The 22,556-nt window shown below is 43.3% G+C and overlaps 3 protein-coding genes across 11 annotated transcripts in view; 2 read left to right on the top strand and 1 right to left on the bottom strand.

Annotated features, from left to right (window-relative positions):
* LOC123511923 (phospholipase D1-like) overlaps positions 1-3,508 on the top strand; it is a 42,197-nt gene extending 38,689 nt beyond the window's left edge. For all 5 annotated transcript variants that reach the window (XM_045268015.1, XM_045268010.1, XM_045268013.1 and 2 more), the window contains one exon: positions 396-3,508. In XM_045268015.1, coding sequence (XP_045123950.1) covers positions 396-497 — 102 coding nt within the window. In that variant the 3' untranslated portion in view covers positions 498-3,508. The remainder of the gene's footprint in view (positions 1-395) is intronic.
* Positions 3,502-11,616, bottom strand: LOC123511926 (dynein regulatory complex subunit 3-like). Its single transcript, XM_045268029.1, has 9 exons — positions 11,473-11,616; positions 10,154-10,323; positions 9,137-9,343; positions 8,580-8,720; positions 8,254-8,347; positions 5,093-5,212; positions 4,511-4,645; positions 4,207-4,394; positions 3,502-3,913 (listed from the first exon to the last, which is right to left on the bottom strand). The coding sequence occupies exons 1-9, from the start codon at positions 11,614-11,616 to the stop codon at positions 3,811-3,813; spliced, it is 1,302 nt and encodes a 433-aa protein (XP_045123964.1). The 3' UTR covers positions 3,502-3,810.
* LOC123511925 (TOM1-like protein 2) overlaps positions 11,506-22,556 on the top strand; it is a 38,511-nt gene continuing 27,460 nt past the window's right edge. For 2 of the 5 annotated variants that reach the window (XM_045268025.1, XM_045268023.1), the window contains exon 1: positions 11,506-11,634. In XM_045268025.1, the coding sequence (XP_045123960.1) occupies positions 11,572-11,634 (63 nt within the window). In that variant the 5' untranslated portion in view covers positions 11,506-11,571. Of the gene's footprint in view, positions 11,635-12,916; positions 12,938-18,800; positions 18,825-20,929; positions 21,299-22,556 lie in introns of those variants that run through there. The other 3 variants (XM_045268027.1, XM_045268026.1, XM_045268028.1) reach the window with 3 other exon arrangements.

Here is a 22,556-nt window from a genome sequence, read left to right as displayed (position 1 = left end):
GTTGGTTGTTTTTTAGCACATATGAGAGGGAGTACAGGAAACTCTTGATTTACGTGTGTTTAATTTGAGCGGTTTTGTTAATATGCAACTGAAAAAATATTATAATTAATTAAATTTGCGTGATCGGTTTGCTTATACACAATTTGGACCACATCCTGCATCCCCCTATTATCTGTTGTTTCTTATGAGAATTACAAGTTCGTTTTACGCGAATTTTGAAATACGCGATGCCTCTTGGAACGCATCTATCGTGTAAATCAAGTTACCTGTATAGTAATCCATGCTTTTTATATATTTCTTAACTCTTAACATGTTTGAGTACAAGAAATAGTTTGTTGAAATTCATGTTCTTCCATCATAACCCATAATTAAGGTCTTGTTTTCTTCATTCCAAGGGTCACCTGGTGCTGTTCCCTCTTGAGTTCCTGAAGGATGAGATGCTTAAGCCAGGTGTGGGTAACAAAGAGTACCTCTTGCCCATGGAGACCTGGACCTGAGGGAACTACTGTTGTCTTATGAAGCTTGGAAAGTATTCTCTCCTTTACTGAAAGTGAGACTCATTTATATCAGGTCCTATATCATGAGCAAGCTGTCCCTTCCTCACCTTTGCTCTCTTGACAAGGGTATTGTTGCTCTGATTTGCTCCATGGGTTAATGTAGCTTCCTTGTGAGTGTTTCTTGAGATGTTTTGGTTGTGATGTCATTCACCTCAAAACCAGTAATCCCAGGTACATAACCACACATAACCCACATACTTATTGCTTGTGGTGCATTGCCTGGCTGGTGCTGATAAAGGGATGATAGATGTGAGGTTTGAGTCTAAGATACCTTGTATTTAGTGAGAGTTACCACTAATGTTTTGAGCTTCAGAGATGTTCAGTAGTAATGATGTAGGGGTAAAGAGAGGGATGTGATATGAGCTGCAGTGAGTGATGGCATAGAGTGAATATTTTTGTATCAGGTTTAGCAGTACAGGGGAGGGAAGGATGGGCTGTGTTTATGAGTGATGTACAGCCTGCCTCCTGTGTGAGCATATATTGAGTGTAGATAGCTTCTGTACTAGCCTGGTATGTGTGTTTGGGTATAAATGTGTGTGTGTGTGTGTGTGTGGCCGCAGATCATTCAGTTGAGGTTCCTGGGTTGTGAGGTGGTGTCAGCGGGTCAAGGCAGAGTAATGAGTGTGACATCTCTTGTTGTTTCACATATCTTGTCATCAACAGGGAAATATCATGACAGTGTTTTAATGACTTGTGTGTAGATGGTTATATTTTTATTTTTATTTTATGGTATATTAAATAGCTTGGTGAATTTTTAAGTCAATGTTATAGTTGTTAAGGAAATCTGTTACATATAATATAGTCGTGTTATGATATTTGACATGCAGCAAAATGAAGTACAGTCTTTTATCTCTGCCGGTAATGATACATAGGTTTACACTGTTACATTCAATCCTGCACTGCTGCAATATTATAGAGGATTCCAAAAGTACATTTGATTGCTGTTCTTCAGTTGTACATTATTAATTGCAGCTTCTGTAAATTATGAGTTGAAATGCTCAGTCCAGATAATTTGCTTTAATAAGCCAATCCTGTGGTTGATGGTATTGACATATAAGAAATGTGAATCCTAGTATGTATCTTAGTATGGGAAGCTTTATGAAGAGTCAGTGAAGTTACCAGCTGAGCTGTGAGTGTAAAGGCATACAGTAGATTGTTCAGTTGGCCTTGGGTCCTTCACCTGTGAGTATCAATGAGGAAGGAAGTGTGTGAGGTGTTGTGTGGAATACTATTAATGTTAGATAGGTGGTGGGTGGTGGGTGGGAGCTTGTTGGGCATTGATGAGTATAGCACTTGTGTAAGGATGCTGCTCTCTGGCTGTGAAGTGTGTGTGTGTGTGTGTGTGTGCAGTGTGATTTTGAATTATGTTTGGTTGGAAAGCTGTTTTTATGGTTGTGTATGTGTGGGCATGTTAACATTCTGTGGTAGCTATTGTATCTTTTAAGGTGTGTCAGTGGAACACATACAGGTTGAGGTAATGATCTGGTTTAAATCACAGTTTAGTCATGTTACAGTAATATACATTTATGCAACAAACAAAATAAACATTCATGTTCTAAATTTCCACATTTCCAAAGTTTTAATTACTAAAGACATAATTCAAATTAATCCAATCTAATAATGTAGCTGCTGCTGCAATATTTTACAATTGAATATCTTCTTCATATCTATTAAAATATTAATTTGCAAATTTATGTGTTTTCATAATGTAAAGGCAAGTCTTCCTGTCCCTTGACATGTGTTATGAACGAGTGCCTTGTCTCTTGTGCCTTGTGATGGTAAACCTACGTAAAAAGATATTTCCTTTATGTCTGTACAACAGGAGACCACTTCTCTCTATTAGACTTTCACTATAGCCAAACATTATCCTGCCCTTTGTTTGTGTCAAGGAGAAAGGGCAAAAGATGGCCATATATGTATATTGATATCAGATTTGTTTTGTATATACATAGTGAAATATTTCCCGAGGCATTGGGACATCATATTGTTGTTAGTATATTGTCTTTGTCTTATTTTTGTGTTTCATATAGGCAACATTATCTAGTGAGAATGAAGCGTGGCTGTCAGTGTCCTTTTACCCTCTCATTGCAGTGTTTGAAGGGAAACAATTAGTTTTGGGTCCAATCATCAGGAAATACAACACTTACCTCAAATTATTTTCAAAGGAGAGTTTTCATTTCAAACAAACTTTAAAGGAGAATTTTAATGTGTATAAGTTAACACTCTTGGCCTGGTCTTGATGAGCATAATTTTGTCACTTAACACTCTTGGCCTGGTCTTGATGAGCATCATATTGTCACTTTTTATCATCCCGGGGTTGTTTTTGTTGTGTTCTCAGTGTCTATTTAATATGAAAGAATTTTTAAGATGCACATGTGAGCTATGTATATTAGTGTGTGTGTGTGTGATTGGAGGTTGTGCACATAATGTAGGTATGTTGCTGCCTATATTGTTATGCTCTGTATAAAACATTTAGCTTTACTTTATTTTCAATGATTTAACAGAGCAGTTGTGTAAGTCAAAAGTTATTGGATAATAATGGATTTTATATAATTCTGTTGATATATGTATTGAATTTTATTTACTGTTATCATCATGCTATGAATTAAAAAAAAATGTCTATTCATTCACAAAGTTAATAGAACTTTAAAGCTTGTGTAGGTTGATGGAGCAGTCATGATGTTGTACAAAGGTCAAGTATAACTTGTTTCAGTGAAATCAGCAGCTAGTTTATTCCATGCATCCTTGATGTCCATGACTGTTCCAGCGTGACCAGCAGACCTGACTGATTGCATAACTAGCTTGGGACAGACTATCCACTAAAGGCTCTGTAAGAATATTTTTGTGGCCATATTTTAAAGTGCAAGTAAACAAAATATTTTATTTTATATGAAAGTGCATATTATCTTGGCAGGTTATCAGATGGAAATAAATAACCAGAGGGTGGTAAAGCAGAGACTGTCATTTATTGCCTCCGTATTTGTAATGAAACATCGTCTTGGTGGAAAAGAAACCCCACAGTGGTTGTTAATAAATGAGATGACTTACCATGAGGGTGTATGTATAGTACAGTACAGTAAGCACACTACACTGATATGAGAAAACTGGATGTTCTACAAACAAGGATTTGTGATGTAGCTGAACCAGTTCCAGTGATTCAGTTCTGGGAGTAAGTGGAAGTGAAAAATGTTTTGGCAATATCAGTTAATTGCTTGGCTGAGTGAGCTGGTGATGTTTCCTGGAGTCGTCATCCTCACTCCTGCAGGACAGGGAGAGCCTCACTCAGGAGCTGCCTCTGTCTGGCAGTGAGGGTGGTGATCTCCTCCACCCTGGCCCGGTGCCTTGTCCATTCTTCCCTGCAACACAGTCACTGCTTACCAAGGCATCTTAATAAACCTTAGAAGTATACTTTTTTTGCCATCAATTTTTCCTTTGAAATATAAAGATTTTTCTAAAGCAGTTTTATTTTAATGTAGTCTTTCTGTAATAATTTCAAATCTATGGTATCAGATATCAGAATACGACTATGTATATAGAAACATTAGTCATTCATTAATGAAAACCTGAGCATTCTTCATGCAAACTTAAAAAACATCCCCATCTTAGTTCTGTTCCTCCTTGGTGCAGCAGGATCAATAATAACACTCACTCCTGGATCTGCTTGAGTGTGTCTGTCAACCAGCATTGGAGGTGTTTCCTGAGGTCTGCCTCCCGCGCATCAATGAGGTCCAGGTGGCGGTCATGGATGCCAGCCAGTGCTGCCTGCAGGGTATCGCTGCCCTCAAACACCCTTGCTGTGCGCTCCTGTTCCTCCACACTGGGACACTCATCTGCCACCTTAAATGAGAAAGGCATATTAATAGATGTACTACTACTACTATTACTATACTATTACTATACTACTACTACTACTACTATTACTATAGACTACCAACCAGGACTACTTTCATTACCTTGGTGGAGAGTTCTCGGAGGCGACAGTAGAAGGAGTAGGCCAGACGGCAGCCCTCTTGGAACTCAGCAGCAGCCTCCTCTAGGAAGCCTCCAACCAGACTCCCTAGCTCCTCCTGGGCCCTGGCCACCACATCCTTACAAGAGAGAGAGAAAAGTTACAATAATACACACTTATACCATATACTTTCACCACCACCTCCTCCTCCTCCTCCTACTACTACTACTACTACTTTTTTTTTTTTATGTTATAGCCTATAGTGCCTGTAGGTGTACTTGAAGAGTAAGGGAAGTGCTGTCCAGCTTCCATCCATTAGTGGTACAGGCAATTTTATTTATAGTGGTACCCATATTAGGGCCTATTACTAACCAAGCACGTCTTCGGTGTAGGGCAATTACACCTCCACCTACAACCTGGGTATCTTGGTGACATGTAAGTAACTTTAAACCACTTGACAAAATGAAGTTTCAAGATGGTACATGGTGGGATTCAAACCTACACATGGACGTCTGCTTGATCCCACACTCACCACCTTATCCACTTCACCACTGCCTCCCTTTTACTTCCCTATTACTACTACTACCTTGATCTGGTCTGCTAGTGTCACTTCAGCAGTCAGCAGGTCATAGGAAGTGTTATTCAGCAGGGTGTCAATCTTTTCATGAAGGACCGCTGCCTCTGCCACCCTGCCAGCATGTGCCTCCTGAAGAGACAAGGACAAGCAGAAGAAGCAAGGAGGGAAGAGATTGTTTTTCAGTGAGTATATAAAAGGATGCTCCAGTTGAAGTTATTGTATCAATTAAGAGTGCATGTAGTTGATTTGTTCTATACATAATTTATATTTGGACTGCTGTCAATTAGTATATTTTTGTTAAGATATAATTCTTGTAAGTATATATGGAATATTTCTGTTAGCTAATATCTCATCTGTGCAGTATCTCATTTCTTCCATTCTTGGCATTTTCATCTCATGTTATAATCATTTAGGGTTGCCATATATTAAATATCAGAATTCTGGACATCTTCACCAACACCTGTTATAGTATTGGAAAATGTGTAAATAATAAAAAACTTTGTTGCAGTAACAACCGACACTGACACCATACCAGGGGACTAACAACTAAGTGGGCCTTTTTCTGTTTCACTATGATGTCCATAGCCAACTTTCCCCTCTTACATAAAAAAAGAAAAAAAATTCAGCATAAAGGTGTAGTAGAAATATCAGCCACAGTTTAAAGGTTAACAGTGGGTGTAAATGGTAAGTGTGCCATACACAATGGGGCAGTCAGTCTGGGGCCTGAACATCACCACTGGCCTGACAGTGACAGCCGGCAGCCACCAGTGTCGCCCACTCAGAGGAGTTCTTTAAAGTCAGGCAAACCAAGCATTTACTTGGGCCCCACAACTTGCACAAGAAAGCAAGGGCCCTGCAAATTCCAACCAATTTGATACAATCAGTCACTGCACACAGTTGTGCTGTGACAAGGTGTAGACCTTATGAATTTGGCTATCTGTAACACCCTGAAGGGTTCCCCCCTTGAGTCAATCTTGCCACTCCCCTACCTGCTTCTAACTTGTGCACTGAGGGACCCATACAATTTTTTTATTAGGATCCCTGGGGAACTGTGGGACGGCACTGCACCCACTCACTATATCTAAGAAGGTTCAGAGCACAGCTTAGTTGTAGCAAGACACCGTGGAGTGATGACGGCCTTATCTTTGGGCATATAGCACACACACACACACACACACACACACACACACACACACACACACACACACAGAGCGATAATAATGCTGGTGTTGGTACTACTATTACACTTCTTCACACACTTCCATTCCCCATCTCTTCCTCCTGTTACTCTCCCACACATTTTTATTTTTCATTTCTTCCTACTATCACTACACTTTATACACTTCAGGTGGAAACTGCAGGAAATGCCCGGAAAACACAGAAAAATGAAGGAAATATTGACGAGTTGACATGGGGAGGGACGAGGATTGGTGGGGCAAGGTTTTGGTGCAAGTTGGTGGGCGCTGGGCAGCCTGAACGGGTTATACATAACCAATGCCTTATTCAACACAGTAATGGGTTACTTATTTATTTGGTGGTTGATTCCGAACCTTGCTTCACTCTCTGGGTCTGGAAACACTAGGGAGTGCAGGCAAATATAGGTAGACTGACCTAGGGAGAAGGCACAGCTGAGGTCCTCTTGTGGACCAATATTTACGTACGTAATCCATTTTAAAAATCGGGAAAAGAAAAAAGGTGCCCAGACTGGAACACACTTTATTTTTAGACGCAACATATACTTTAACTAACAACCAAAATATAAAAACGTTACCGGGTCAATTGTTTACACATCGAAGTCCAACGAAGTGCGCATATTTGAAAGTAACGGCACCTGAAACACATCATAATGTTGAGAAGGAAAGCACGTCCACACTACATTATATTACATTTTATGAATACGAAAAATATTAACTTTCCAGCCAAGTAAAGAAAACACAGATTCCTTGTTGTATAAAGAATTTTTATTTTTATTTTGGTGCCGTTAAAATTTTTCAATTTGAAAATACGAATAGTTAGACTCAATCTTATGGGATATTATTACTTCAGTGATGTTTTTTATATTTTTTAGGTATTAAATCAAGCATCAAAACAATCCTGGGCATGCTGAGTAGAAAAAAGTTTAAAATTATAGAATGCCGTAAGTGTTATTTCAACGAGAAACAAAAATAATAGCTAGACACAATCTTATTACGGATTATTAGTTGATTTACGTTTCCATTAATAAATAAAATACAAAAACAATGCAAACCCCAATAATAATCGAAAAAAAATCGTGAGGTAGAGCCGAAGTGGTATTTTTGCACCATTTCTCACCACCTCCATCTCCCCTTCCTTTCTTCCCACATTCTTCCCCACCCCTCCACCTCCACCTCTTCCACTTACTCCAACTAAGCGAGCCCTTAATACACCAGCACACATCTGCAAAACACTGGTAACACGTTCTAAAATACCTGACTGCAGAGTGAAGGCTGTGGGGCTGGCGGGGATTGGCGGGTTGGCCGGGACGCCAGGGATGCCTTGGTGTTGGTAGTGGTGGTGGTGATGGATTGATAGTGGTGTGTGTGTGTGTGTGTGTGTGTGTGTGTGGTGCAGGCTTGTGGAGAGAGAGAGAGAGAGAGAGAGAGAGAGAGAGAGAGAGAGAGAGAGAGAGAGACTAAAAATGCCCTCAAAATTGTTAAGTTTTCAAAAAAAATTCCCGGGCCTTACAGCTGATAAGGCTCACTCCGCTCACAGCGGCTCGCCACCAATCTCAAGGGGTGGGGCTATAAGAATTAGTTTAGCCCCCCTACAAAGCAATTGCCACCTGATAAACCCTTCTCCTTTCCTCTCTCCCACTATTTCAATCTATAGAAATATTACTTTTTTTTTTCTAACAGTTATTGGTGGAAGCTGAAATTCCGGACATCTGAAGAATTTTCAAAAATATCCCCGGACGCAGATTTCAACACGTGAATTCTGGACATGTCTGGGAAAGTCCTGACGTATATATGGCAACTCTTTAGTAATTTGCATAGAAGCCTTCAACCATTCTTTTAATTTCAACATCATTACAACATCCTTAACATCTTTATGCTTCAAATACATGCAATTAAAGTCAAATCCTTAACATATTCTCAGATAATCCACAACTTCATTTCCTTCTACTGCGCCTCCTTCAGAGTGTCCCTCACCTGATCGTCCCCTAGACTGGCCTCCTCCGCCTGCTGCAGCTCTCGCCCAGCTGCTGCCACGCTCCCCACCTCAGCCTCCAGCTCGCGCACTGCCCTGGCAACAAACCCATGCACTTGAACATTTATTAGCAAGATCTATAGACTAATACTTCTGTCTGTCATTCCTTATTAGGCATGGATCATCTGCAGACTTCTTATTGTATCTTTCACGGCGTTTCTGGCGTGTTACATGTATTATTTATTGATTAATGCACTTACTATATGTGTGAAGGTAATATTCTCTCTCTCTCTCTCTCTCTCTCTCTCTCTCTCTCTCTCTCTCTTACTCGCGCGCGTGGTGGTCGGCGCTGGTTCTCGCCTCCAGCAGTGCCTCCCTCAAGAGACGTAGCTCGGTCTGCCGCTGCTCCTCGTGTTGCAGTCCCGCCTTGAACACCTGCTTGCACACAGCGTTGAAGTGCTCCTGGTACCTGCAGAGAGAGAGAGAGAGAGAGAGAGAGAGAGAGAGAGAGAGCTGAAGTTAGTCTGAAAATACATAGCTATGCGCAACACACACACACACACACACACACACACACACACACACACATATGGAGATGACAAGCAAATTTACATAATAACTACGTAATATGAATGGTGTGTGTGTGTGTGTGTGTGTGTGTGTGTGTGTGTGTGTGTGTGTGTCAGCGCTTAACTAACCATTTCCTGTTCTTAAGTGCGAGTCTCCTACCCTTTATTGTGTACGGGTTAGTGTATGAGTGCATGTATCTATGTATGTACGTGTGTGTGTACCCCAGAATGAATCACACAAACACACACACACACACACACACACACACACACACACACACACACACACACAGAGGGACTTCACCACTTCACACACTTGCTCATGAGGGCGTGTGCTCCCGGCAGCTGCAGCAGGACACCCATGTCTTTGTCCCCTCTGAACATTCTGGCCAGGAGGGAGCCGTCATCCAGCGCCAGCACCCCGGCCCGCGCGTGAGCCTCCCTGCTTCTCCGTCGCTCCCTCTCCGCCTCCTCCTCCAGCCTCGCCCGCTCCTCGTCCGCCTCCACCACCTCCACTTCCGCCCTGCCCAGAGAGAGAGAGAGAGAGAGAGAGAGAGAGAGAGATGAGTTATGTATGAATTGAGGTGAAATAAAGGCTAAAAATTCACTTAAGTTAATCTATAATAGTAAAAGGAAAAGAAGGAAGGAAGGAGGAGCAGCGATCAGCACTCGGCAGGGGGAACCTCAGCTCGTTGCTTCTCCAGAATGGCTCGCAGTAATGCTGATCTGTTGTGCAGCACTTCCATGGTGAACTGGTTCCGCGCACTCACCAGGTGGCGGTGCGCGGACTTCTTGGCGAGCTTCAGGTTCTTCTCCGCCTCCCGAATCTTGGCTTCCGGTGTCTCGGATTCATCAAAGAGTACGTTCCGCGGGGTGGACAGCTGCCGGGGGCGCTTCAGGGCGGTCGCCGGTTGCTTCACCTCGGTGGTCACTGCAGGCACACGAGCGCTCCACACCACCGCGCACAGACACGCCGCGCTCAACATTACCACGATTTTATTCATTTGATTACGTAAGTGGTTGTTTTGTTAATTGAAAACGGTACGGATGTAATGAGGGGAGAAACATGGGGTGAGGGTGAGAGCTAGGTCGGCAGAGAGAGAGAGAGAGAGAGAGAGAGAGAGAGAGAGAGAGAGAGAGAGAGAGAGAGAGAGAGAGATTAGTACAAAAATAACAGTTTTAGATAGAGAGAACTGCGCCTGATCATTCAACACTACAGGAAGCAAAGACTATCTAGTGCCGACAATCTAACCATCAAGCAACAAAACAGGTTATAACACTTCGAAAGAAAACGAGAGTGAAGACAGGGCGCGAACACCAGTAGTGAGAGTACCTGTGTAACTGCAGGGCGTCAGCGTGGTCCTGTGGCGTAACACGGTGGTGATCGAGGTAGGCGAGGCGCGGCAGGTGAGCCAGCACGAGGGTAGGGTAATGCTGGCTGCTTATGGGGTTATTTGCAAGGCTCAGACTCGCCAGGCTGTCCAGGTGGCGCAGCGTCCACACCTACAAGGAGGTATCTAAGCTTAAAATAAAGAGATCTACACAAATATGCTTGTGGTGCCGCCCTTAAGTACAGTGAAACCACGCTCGCTTTGGGAGCCGTGTGGTCCCCAAGCGCACGGTGTTTGAATCTTGGCCACGGTCTGAGTGTAGGAAGGGGTTACACTCGGTATAACGGTTCACTAACAGATGAGCTTGTCATAGGTAGCCTACCCAAAATACCTCCTCTAAGCCCGTAATTCCCGTGGAAAAATCTCACATCGAAGTGGAGGCGCATCAGCGTGGCCACGGACAGCAAAGTACTCTCTACAATGTTCACATGCAGTGTAGTGTTTGATGTGCAATATGCGTAGAAACACTAGAAATAGTAAATGATTGTTTGTTCCTTGGAACTGCTGCGTTACCAGGCACTGCATAATTACTGAGCGAGTGTGCTACTTGTTATGTTAAGAACCCTTCAGTTTTTCAGGCTTAAAGAACTCTCACATAATATACTCACAACCATGAATACATATGAGCCAAAGAATAACATAAAATACCCCTAAAATATTAAAGAAACATCATTAACCTTCTGTTTCTAAACTCAAACTAACTTCCCTATTCAAGAACGCTATGCTCTCTCACCACGACTATACTTTCAAAGGCCACATAGATAGACAGCTGAGTTCTCAAGTTCCTCATGTTAATAATACTGAAATCCTGTTAATGTCACTAAATCCATAAACATAATTGAAAACTCGTATAGATGAGCTGGTGATTTTTTAGTACATAGTGGAGGAGGTGAGGAGTAGAAGGATTTCAGAATGTGACGTCATGAACCACACGTGATACTCTGTAGCACCGTGCCCTGCAAACAACATGTACATTTTTTCTAATCCCATTTACCCTCTTTTCGGGACACAATTTATTATTCTTTTACTACGCCTCACACACTTACAGACAGTTATTTCACATTTCTACTTACGATAAAATAAATCTTACTAATGTACCACTAAAACCGTAAAACTTACATTAAAAACCCGTATAACTTCAACTGCCGTCTAACAAATATGTAGTATTGGTGAGAAGAAGCAGAAGTGTTTTAGAATATAACTCTATGAACCACACATGACACACTTCCCACTATGACTGAAGCACGAATGAAACACCCACGTCAGAGGGATCAGTGAGCCTGTTGTTGGCCAGCGTGAGGACTTGCAGGCGGTCGAGGTGCTGCAGGGCCCCCTTCTCCAGGCGCTCCAGCTGGTTGTTATGCAGGGCGAGGACCTCCAGGCGACGCAGGGCCCCGACACCCATGAGACGCTTGATCTGATGGTAAGGACGACGAAATCTGATGAGTGAGTTGAATAGAAGAGCATCAGGAGATCTTGAAATTGAGATAAGAGAACTAATGATGTTTTGCTGCAGCAGCAGCAGCAGTAGTAGCAGCAGCAGCAGCAGCAGCAGCAGTAGTAGTAGTAGTAGTAGTAGTAGTAGTAGTAGTAGCAGTAATGGTAGTTGAAGCAGTAGTAGTGGTAGTAGTAGTAGTAAGAGGAAATTGTAAGTTTGACAACGTAACAATAGGGACACGTGACGTTCGTTAGGGTTACAAAGAGCGTATACCAATCCTACCGAAAAATTAAGAGAAAGAATACACGAGAATATAATAGGAACAAGACCAGTAATATGAATACTTTGGAATGAATGGTAAAAATAGGTAACAGGACTTGGCAGTATATTAATGGTATTGTCAGAAGACCATCGTAGATTTTTGAGGGAGAATTGTCCCACGAGTCTGGGGATTGAAGGAGAAAAGTAAAAAAATATAGTAAGCGATAGTGACAGTAGAAGCATCGAGTCTGAAAAAAAAGCTATTTTATTTCTGAGAGAGAAAAATCGTATACGCATCCTTAACCTTGACTTTGGGGATCGAGAGAGAAAAGGAAGAAATATAGTAGATAAAATTGCGTCAGAAGAAAGAGTGGAAAGGCGTACGTGCATCCTTAATCTTGACTTTGTGAGAACGAGAGAAAAAAAGAAGAAATATAGTAGATAATATTGCAGTATTGCGTCAGAAGAAAAGAAGACTATCGTACTCCTGAGAGAGGAATATCCTACGCGCATCCTTAACTTTGGGGATCGAGAGAAAGAAGGAAGAAATATAGAATAGTATTGCAGTATTGCTCCAGAAAAAAAGACTATCGTACTTCTGAGAGAGAAATACCGTACGCGCATCCTTAACTTTGGGAACTGAGAGAGAAAAAGAAGAAATAGAGTAGATAGTATTGCAGTATTGCGTTAGAAAAAAAAAAAAACTATCGTATTTGAGAGGAGTATCGTACGCGCATACTAAACTACCCTTAGTCAGATAAAAAAAAAACTTATCAAAGCTTACCTGGTTAAAGGATAGATTGAGCCAGGTGAGGGCAGGAAGACGATCAATCCCAGCTGTGGATGTGAGACAGTTGTTGCTCACCTCAAGCCGTGTTAGTCGCTCCAGCAGCCACACCAGCTCCAGACTCCCCAGCCCTGCGGTAACCAAAACACTCGCGGTCAAAAGTAACGTTCTTTGCCACATTCTCATCTCGACAACTCGCACCAGAAGTTAGCGGGACAAAATTAGAAAATGTGAATGAGTGTACGTGTGTTAAAGTGTCTTTTTCTTTATTATTTACGTATTTTAGTATTCAATAGTCAGCGGGACAGGATAAATTTTTTTTTGTGTACTTGTGTTAGTATGTCAAATGCATAAGTTTTTTTTCTTTATCATTTACGTATGTTAGTGTTCAATAGTCAGCGGGACAGGATAGAAAAAAATGTGAGTGTACTTGTGTTAGTGAGTCAAATGCATAGTTTTTTTTTCTTTATCATTTACGTATGTTAGTGTTCAATAGTCAGCAGGAGAGGATAAAAAAAAAAAGAGTGTATACGTGCATTAGTGTGTTAAGTACTTATTTTTCTTATTTTTTATTATGAACGTATGTTAGTGTTCAAATGTTAGAGAGACAAGAAAAGAGAATGTGAATTAGTGTACGAATGTTTGTCTGTGAGATACGCAAGTTTTTTTTTTATTATTATTTACATATGTTAGTGTTCAACAGTCAGCGGGACAGGATTAGAAAGTGTGAATTAGTGTGTGTGTGTGTGTGTGTGTGTGTGTGTGTGTGTGTGTGTGTGTGTGTGTTTAACCCCTTCAATACTGGGGCACATTTTTACCTTGATTTTTGCGTATACGATTAGACTATTTTATTGACACTAAGAAAGGGTCTATGAAGGTTAGAAGATTAATGACCACAGTCTTCATTATTTCAATCCTCCACATGAGTTATTCAAGCTGTATAAAATCACTAAATAGTAAAAAGAATGAATATGAAAACGCGTCATGGTACTGAAGTTGTTTTTTTTACGTACAGTGTTCAATAGTGTGTTTTTCTCCTAATGCGCGTCTTTGTGCTTCTTTTGGCTGCTTTTCATCAACTATTTCTACGTCTCCTCTCTACAACTCGCCCCAGAACTAGCAGGAGTCATTGTGCTTCTTATGCTTGCCTGACATAATTATAGTGATGGTTTGGCGTTAGCTGGGCGTCATTAGGAGGAAAATATTCTGGAGTGGTGATGGTGGTGGTGGTCGTGGTGGTGGCGGCGTAATAAGCTTCAAGCGTGTATATAATTGAAGTAATGCGTGTGTGTAGTTGAGGTCCCTACTGAGAGAGAGAGAGAGAGAGAGAGAGAGAGAGAGAGAGAGAGAGAGAGTGTACAGCTGTGGTGATGACTGGCCACTTGCATATAATTTAGTTTTTATTTATTTATTTTTTCACTTCTAGCACATGTGCACGTATATCCACATTGCGACACACACACACACACACACACACACACACACATCACGTGAGTGTGTGTGGGCGCGTGAGTCACAGATGTATCCGCCATGCCCCTTTCCTTTCCTGCACCTCTCCCTGCTTATCACTCCCCTTCCTTCCCCTTCCCTCTCCCTTCTTACTCTTCCCTTCCCTTCCCTCCCCTTGCCTCCCCTTCCCTCCTTTCCCCTCCCCGTCCTTATGATTCACATTCAGATCAGCAGGAAAAAGGTATGGAGCAATAATGATAATGATGATGATGATTATAATGATGATAATAATAAAAATAATAATGATAATAATAATAATAATAATAATAATAATAATAATAACAATAATAGTAATGATAATAATAGTGAAATATTTCTTATGATGTAATATGACCCGACATGTTTGAGGTTGTGTATTACTGCTTCCCTTACTTTTCTCACCCTCCCGGATGAGAGAGAGAGAGAGAGAGAGAGAGAGAGAGAGAGACTGACTGAGTAACCAATGTTTTCTTGTGCTTATTTATTCTTTCTTATTTTTCCTCTTACTCATATTATTTATTATTTCTTTTTTTTTCAGTTTCCTTTCTTCATTTCTCACTTCCTCTTCTTACGTCTCTTCTTGTATTCTCTTCCCACTTCCTGTTCATCCTACCCCGCTACACTATACCCGTCCCATGAACAAATACGTGAACAAGAGAGAGAGAGAGAGAGAGAGGGGTGATATGAGGCGCCAATGCAAGTTTACATACCAATACCTGTCCTGCATTCCATTATCACGCGGCCTTGAAATGCAATATCGAGTGTCGAGTTGTCTAGTTTGTTTATTCTTGAGTTAGTTTCTATTATGACTACTCTCCTATATTGATTTTATTACGTATTGTGTGTGTTTGTTCTGGTTTTCAAGGGATATGTTTTGCCATGTGTGTTGTTTGCAGCTTGGTATTGTTTTATGATTACCTCAGAGTTCGCCTTGTGGTTCATTAAGTAGGCAATCGTGTCACCATGTCGTATCACAGGGAAGCATTGGAGTTGTATTGAGTCTTGTACAGTGTTTGTGTTCGTTTCATAGTGTAGGAAAGGATATCATATTTCTTTTCCCTTTCCGGTAATTGATATGGTGTTGTAAGTTTGGTTCGTTTGGTGGATGGAATGTCATCTATTTCATTTTCTCTACCATTTGTTTGTCTATTTGTTTATCTATTCATTTTGCAGTACTGTTAGCGCTCCTTCGTAAGACATTTCGATCGATATAATGTTCCGCTCAGCACACAGCTTGCGCGGGGATGAACCGGAGTAAATTGCGCCACGGTGCGTCAATTTATGTAGTGACACTTGAAAATATCCAAATGTTCACAGTGTAATGATTTGAAGAGAAGAGGCGAGTGTTACTTTTACCGTGATGAGTCCGACAACATAAAGAAACCCAAGAATACTCGATGGCATCCAGAATAACAAGATTTTAAAAGAGAAAATTAAAAGTAGTAACAGTCAACAAAATTCATAAGACTAATGATATCCCTTAGAAACACACGTACATGAAAAAAAATGGTAGTGTTTAGACTAATGGGGATATAGGAAGCTATGTAAAGGAATAAGGATGGCAGTGTTGAAATGATTAAGGATGTAAGAAGCTATCAGGAGTAATTAATGCAGTTATCAGGTCAGTGGATAGGTGGATGAATATGAGTGGATAAGGTTGATATAGGTGGAGATATATCGAATGTCTGAAAATGCAAATCAGAGAGAGAGAGAGAGAGAGAGAGAGAGAGAGAGAGAGAGAGAGAAGACTAATATAAGTATATCTTAACCTGAAAAGAGGGAAAAAGCAAACATTAGGAGTGTTGAGTATGTGGAGTGTGTGGAGGTTGTCATGCTTTGTGGCTTATCTTTGTGGCTTTCTTTGTGGCTTACCTAGGTAGTGTTCCATATGCTGGGCGGCGAGGGTACAGTAGTCAGCAGAAAGAGGCACAGCAGTCAGCAGACAGAGGCGGTGTGGCGCACCAGGGGCGGAGAGGCCGGGAGTGTGGTGGTGGTGCGGGAGTACAGAGAGGGTGTTGGTGTCATGTGGTCGCCATTGTCGGGCCACAGGGAAGGCAGTCCTGCCCTCCCTGGCGTGGCGTCGTGGCTGGCGGTGTGGTTGGCGCCACCAGCAGCCAGACGCCTGCCACTGCTGAGCAGGGCTACGAGGCCCTGCTGGCCTTCCTCAGGTCATGCAGGGTGGGAGAGGCGGGGAGTGCGGTGATGGTGCGGGAATATAGAGAAGAGGGTGTGGGTGTGTCAGCCGCCATGGCCGGGCACAGGGAAGGCAGCCCTGCTCTCCCTGGCGTGGCGGCGTGGCTGGCGGGGTGGTCACCGCCAAGGTAAAGAGAATAACCCTTCACCCTGGGCGCCACCAGCAGCCAGACGCCTGCCACTACACTGAGCAGAGCTGTGACCTCCCTCCCCCCTGTTGGCCTCCCTCAGGTCCTGCCCCGGACCTGAAGCAGGCTACAGCCCGGCGTCCTGCAGTGGTGCACGTCGGCACCTGCAGGTGAGCGGCCAACGCCACCTCCCTCCTTAAGACGCCACCCCGACGTGGATCTGGCGTCCTCCCAGCACCCCAGCACTCCAGCACCCCAGGGCCACCTCGGCCACCGGGCAGAACTGAGGGCTTCGCTCCCCGCCTCCAATGTGCTTCCTGGGGAAGGTGAAGGAAGCGGCACGCGCCTCCTCCTCCCCCAGCAGCACTGGGCGTGGAGCGGAAACCCTCACACTCTGCGGGGTACCCTCACCTCGCCTCCACCGGACCTGAGGAAGGCCTGCTGGCCTTCCTCAGGTCCTGCAGGGGCGGAGAGGCGGTGATGGTGCGGGGATATAGAGAAGAGGGTGTGGGTGTGTCAGCCGCCATGGCCGGGCACAGGAAGGCAGCCCTGCCCTCCCTGGCGTGGCGGCGTGGCTGGCGGGGTGGTCACCTCCAAGGTAAAGAGAACGACCCTTCACCCTGGGCGCCACCAACAGCCAGACGCCTGCCACTACACTGAGCAAGGATTTGACCCCCACTCCTGCTGGCCTCCTTCAGGTCCTGCCCCTGACCTGAAGCAGGCCACAGCCCGGCGTCCTGCAGTGGTGCACGTCGGCACCTGCAGGTGAGCGGCCAACGCCACCTCCCTCCTTAAGACGCCACCCCGACGTGGATCTGGCGTCCTCTCATCACCCCAGCACTCCAGCACCCCAGGGCCACCTCGGCCACCGGGACAGGGCTGAGGGCTCCGCTACCCGCCCGCCTCCATGTGCTTCCAAGGGAAGGTGAAGGAAGCGGCACGCGCCTCCTCCTCCTCCCCCAGCAGTACTGGGCGTGGAGCGGACACCCTCAGGTACCCTCACCTCACCTCCCCCGGACCTGAAGAAGGCCACAGCCCGGCACCCTGCAGTGGTGCACGTTGGCACCTGCAGGTGTGCGGCCAACGCCACCTCCCTCCTGAAGACGCCACCCCGTTTGCCACGCAGCGCGGCGTGACGGGGATGTGGCGTCCTCCCAGCACCCCAGCACCCCAGCATCCCAGGGCCACCTCGGCCACCCGGGCAGAGATGAAGACTCCCCGCTCCCCGCCACCATGTGCTTCTTGGGGAGGGTGAAGGAAGCGCTGGACGCCTCCTCCTCCCCGAGCAGCACTGGGCGTGGAGCGAGATGCCCGCACACTCCGCCGGGCCACACTCGCCCAGTCATGCAAACAGTTGCTGTGCTGTTTTCTTCTGACTATTGTCGAAAAGAAAAATCTTGATGAGCTGCAGTTCTGCTCTGAACAAACTTCATGGATGGAGTGGCGAAGCCATGATAACAGTTCACCATCATTGCTCTCCAGTCTTCACTACGCTGTGTGACATTACTAACTCGCTCCACCGTCATTGTCTTTACTGTTAGTACTTTCTTGTGTGGAAAAGACAACTTGCGTGTCCTAGTCTCTCTCTCTACAGAACAAGTCTTCCACGCCACTAGTTTCTTATATCCCAGTTTTTGTTTATCGGAAATGTTTGTCGCTTCCTTTTTTCACCTCTGCCGCCACCAAGGTGTGTCCAGGTGAGCAGCGGGGCCTGGGCAGGTAAATAATGACAGCTTAGGTTAGGTTAGGTTCGATTTTCAGTTACAGAGAAATTCAATTTAGGTGGGTGGACGGAAGGTAACGGTCAGGAGGAGGAGGAGGAGGAGGAGGAGGAGGAGGAGGAGGAGGAGGAGGAGGAGGAGGAGGAGGAAGAGGAGGAGGAAGAGAAGTAATTGTAGTATAATCATCATTAGTAGTAGTCTCCTTCCTTCTCTTTTTTAACTGTATATCTATTTCCTTTTTCTATCTTCTTATTCCTATTTCCTCTCCACTTCAGTGTTGACACTATCTACCTATTTTCTCTTCCTATCTTCATTCCATTTCCTTCTTCCCCACATCACTGTTGAAACAGTCAATCTTATTCGTCTGTCTGTCTTACTTCTATTTCCTCTTCCTCCTCCCCATGTCACTGTTACAACTATCCACCTCTTTCTTCTTATCTTCGTCCTTTTATTTCCTCCTACTCCCCATATCACTGTCAAAACAACTTATTTCTCTTTCTCTTTTCAGTGTTGAGAGGAGTGAGGAAGCAAAAATCTGTGAAGGGAGTAAGGTTGTCATTGTAGAGACGAGTGATGCTGTAGAAAGCTATGAGTAAGGTTAGCAGTGTTGAGGGGACTGAGGATGAAAGAAGCTACATAAAGTTGAGTAAGGGAGGCATTCATTGTTCATCCCTTCAGCACCATGGCACGTATTCATATTTATTCTGCTTACAATCTGGTGATTTCACAGCTTTATTAACTTGGGTAGGGATTGAAATAGTGAATATGGCCATTAATCTTCTGATCCTCATAGACCCTTGCTAATGTAAATAAAATCGATTAACCATACTCAAAATTCAGGGTAAAAATGCGTCACAGTACTGAAATGGGTTAAGACGAATAGCAATGTAGAAAGCTATAAGAGTAAGGCTATAGAACTATTGAGGGGACTAAGAATGAAAGAAGCTACATGAATCAACAAGGTATACATTGGTGAGGCGTGTGATGCTGTTGAAAGCTAAGAAAGAGAAAGGATAACAGTGTTGAGAGGACGAGTGACGAATAAGGAGTGAGGAGTGAAGAGTGAGGATGTCCGAATATAGCAAGGCAGTGATGACCGTGAGCTGTAGCATAACACGACTAATTGAGACGTGACACTGTAGAAAGCTAAGAGTAAGGATAGCAGTGATGAAAGGAGTAAAAAGTGAGGAGTGAGGATTTCCGGCACAGCAAGGCATGACCGTGAGCTGTAGCATAACCTGACTAATTGAGACATGTGATGCTGTAAAAAGCTAAGAATGAGTTAGGATAGCAGTGACGAGAGGACGAGTGAGGAGTGAGAAATGATAAATGAGGAGTGATGGTGTCCGGGCACAGCAAGGCAGTGATGACCGTGCATGAGCTGTAGCTTAACCTGACTAATCTACTTCTTGTCGTATTATTGTAACGTGTACATTATCCCAAGAAGAACGTGGCTTATATACAATACCGAACATTCTATTGACTCGCTCCACCTCTTCCTCTTCCTCCTCATTCAACAGTGTGGCCCAAAAATCATAAAATATTCACCCTTTTAATATTTTTCATTCAATAACATCTACCTGTAGTTTTAATTGATTACTCATCACATTAATATCACCAAGACAATTCATTCACTTCTCACAAACATTCATTTAACCCACAAACAAAAGCACAATAATAAGAATGTATTACTAATGTGTGCAGACTTACGGGTGACACTGTTTAACTATGCGAGGTGTGTCTTTCAAGTTCCTGTGGTCTGTCAAACGTGACTCCTTATTCAGAAAGGCTGTGCTCTCTCACCATGACTATTTTCCAAGGCTACGGAGATGATTAGCGGGGTTCTCAACAGTGTTCCTCCAGATAATAATGTAGAAATCTTGTTACTGCCTCTAAAATCGTAAAAAAAAAAAAACATCTTAAAAATAAACTCGTGCAAATTTAAATAAAGCCTTTTGAAATAATGGAAGTGAAGCATAGAAGTGTTTGAGAATAGAAGCCCAAGAGTTGTGTTGGTGTTAGTTGACTGTCTATGCTGTTGATCTTGCATAACTGGCATTTAATTTCTTGTGTAGCTATCAACTGAATGCCGCATTGGTGAGGTGTGTGTGTGTGTGTGTGTGTGTGTGTGTGTGTGTGTGTGTGTGTGTGTGTGTGTGTGTGCGCGCTCCGAGTGAGAGAATATATGAGTGAGTGTGAGGTGTGTGTATGCAATGAGTGAGTGAGTGTGAGGTCCGTATATGCATTGAGTGAGTGAGGGAGGGAGGGAGGAAGTGAATGAATGAAATGTGTGCATGCGGTTAGTGAGTGAGTGAGTGAGTGAGTGAGTGAGTGAGTGAGTGAGTGTGATGTGTGTGTATGTAGTGAGTGAGTGAGTGTGAGGTGTCTGTATATACTGAGTGAGAGAATGAATGAATGAATGAATGAGTGAGTGTGAGGTCTGTATATGAGGTGAGTGAGTGAGTGAGTGAGTGAGAGTTTTCAGCTGAGTCAGTGAAGCCGTCTCGTCTCGTCTTGCCTCACAGGAATGTTTGTACGAGTATAAATTGCAAACAATATATGACCAAGGGCAGGACAGAGAGAGAGAGAGAGAGAGAGAGAGAGAGAGAGAGAGAGAGAGAGAGAGAGAGAGAGAGAGAGAGAGAGAGAGAGAGAGAGAGAGAGAGAGAGAGAATGGCACTCCGTTATGCCATCCAGTTAGTATCGCTCAGCTAGTGCCACGCTCCACATCAGTGCCTACTAGTGCCTACATTCCTGACTCACACACACACACGTACACAAACAGACAGACACACAAACACAGACACAAACATTGACAAACAAGACAGATAGACAAACAGGTAATATATAACAAACAAATAAACAAACAGGCATATAATTAACATAACTTACATGCTCAGAGAGAGAGAGAGAGAGAGAGAGAGAGAGAGAGAGAGAGAGAGAGAGAGAGAGACGCTCAAACAAACTAATATCAAACTTACACATAAATAGACACGAATAGATAAAAGCAAACAAAAAAAAAGAAAGGAAACGATTATAGAAAAAAAAAAGGACAAGTGGAATTATAGAAGGTTAGTGTTATCTCTGTCTGTGTGTGTGTGTGTGTGTGTGTGTGTGTGTGTGTGTGTGTGTGTGTGTGTTATACCGTCATCTCCTCGTAATATTTCTCTTCCACGCCCTTCACTGAAGTCTTATCTCTGCTATCAGGCCTTGAAATAACTGATTAGGGATTAGAGGAAGAGGTGAGAGGCGGGCTTAAACGGAATGACAGGGGGAAGAACAACAACGAAGGAATGAAAAAGAGAAAAAAAAAAGTACGGTTATCTGGCTCTATATATAAATTTCGCCATAAAAGAGGGGGAAAAAAGGCGGTGTAGTTGAAATACTTCGAAATGAGTGAAGGTGAAGTGGTGAAAGTAAGGAAAATCGACTTATATGGTATAGTTTTACGTACACTTGTGGGTTGCGAAGTGTATATATACGTAGTGGGAAAAGTATGCGGGCTCTCTCTCTCTCTCTCTCTCTCTCTCTCTCTCTCTCTCTCTCTCTCTCTCTCTCTCTCTCTCTCTCTCTCTTAGCGGTTCTAGTGCTCGAAATTGACCCCCTTCATTATCTTCCTCTCAAACATATCAGAACTCGTGATAGAAAAGTGTGTTAGTGATTTATATTCCTCTTAGAAAATTCAGGTTGTCTTAACTAGCGAGTGACGAGTGAAATATGACCATTAGTTAGTGACGAGTAGAATGTTTGTTAGAGTGGCGAGTGATATGACTGTGTTAGAATGACGAGTGATGTGATTGTGTTAGTGAGTGACGAGTGGTATGGTTGAGTTAGTTAATGAGTGACGAGTAGAATGATTGTTAGAATGACGAGTGATATGATTGTGTTAGTTAGTGAGAGGCGAGTGGTATGGCTGGATTACCGAGTGACGAGTAGCAAGATTGTATTAGTGACGAGTGGTAATTTATTAGTTAACGAGTGACGAGTAGAATGATTGTTAAAATGACGATTAGAATTATTGTGTTAACGAGTGACGAGTGATATGGTTGTGTTAGCGAGTGAAGAGTGGCTAGATTGTATAAGAGTGACGAGTGGTAATATATTAGTTAGCGAGTGACGAGTGGCTAGATTGTATAATAGTGACGAGTGGTAATATATTAGTTGGCGAGTGACAAGTGGCTAGATTGTATAAGAGTGACGAGTGGTAATATATTAGTTAGCGAGTGACGAGTAGGATGATTGTATTAGAGTGACGAATGGTGTGGCTGTGTTAATTAGCGGGCCGCGGGTAGCAAAACTGTATTAGAGTGGTAATTTATTAGTTAGCGA

Source organism: Portunus trituberculatus, chromosome 32 (assembly GCF_017591435.1).
Source record: "Portunus trituberculatus isolate SZX2019 chromosome 32, ASM1759143v1, whole genome shotgun sequence".
In the NCBI taxonomy this organism is placed as follows: Eukaryota; Metazoa; Arthropoda; class Malacostraca; order Decapoda; family Portunidae; genus Portunus; species Portunus trituberculatus.
Note: the sequence above shows the minus strand (reverse complement) of the source record. Positions and strands in the feature narration are given on the sequence as shown.

What these genes read in the sequence shown, in the direction of transcription:
- LOC123511926 (XM_045268029.1), bottom strand. Translation starts at nt 11,616, where the DNA reads ATGGGTGTCGGGGCCCTGCGTCGCCTGGAGGTCCTCGCCCTGCATAAC. An exon ending in GGCTCACTGATCCCTCTGAC is followed by an intron (nt 10,324 to 11,472) that starts GTGGGTGTTTCA and finishes ACCTCCTTGTAG; the next exon opens with GTGTGGACGCTGCGCCACCT. An exon ending in CACTAGCAGACCAGATCAAG is followed by an intron (nt 4,646 to 5,092) that starts GTAGTAGTAGTA and finishes CTCTCTTGTAAG; the next exon opens with GATGTGGTGGCCAGGGCCCA.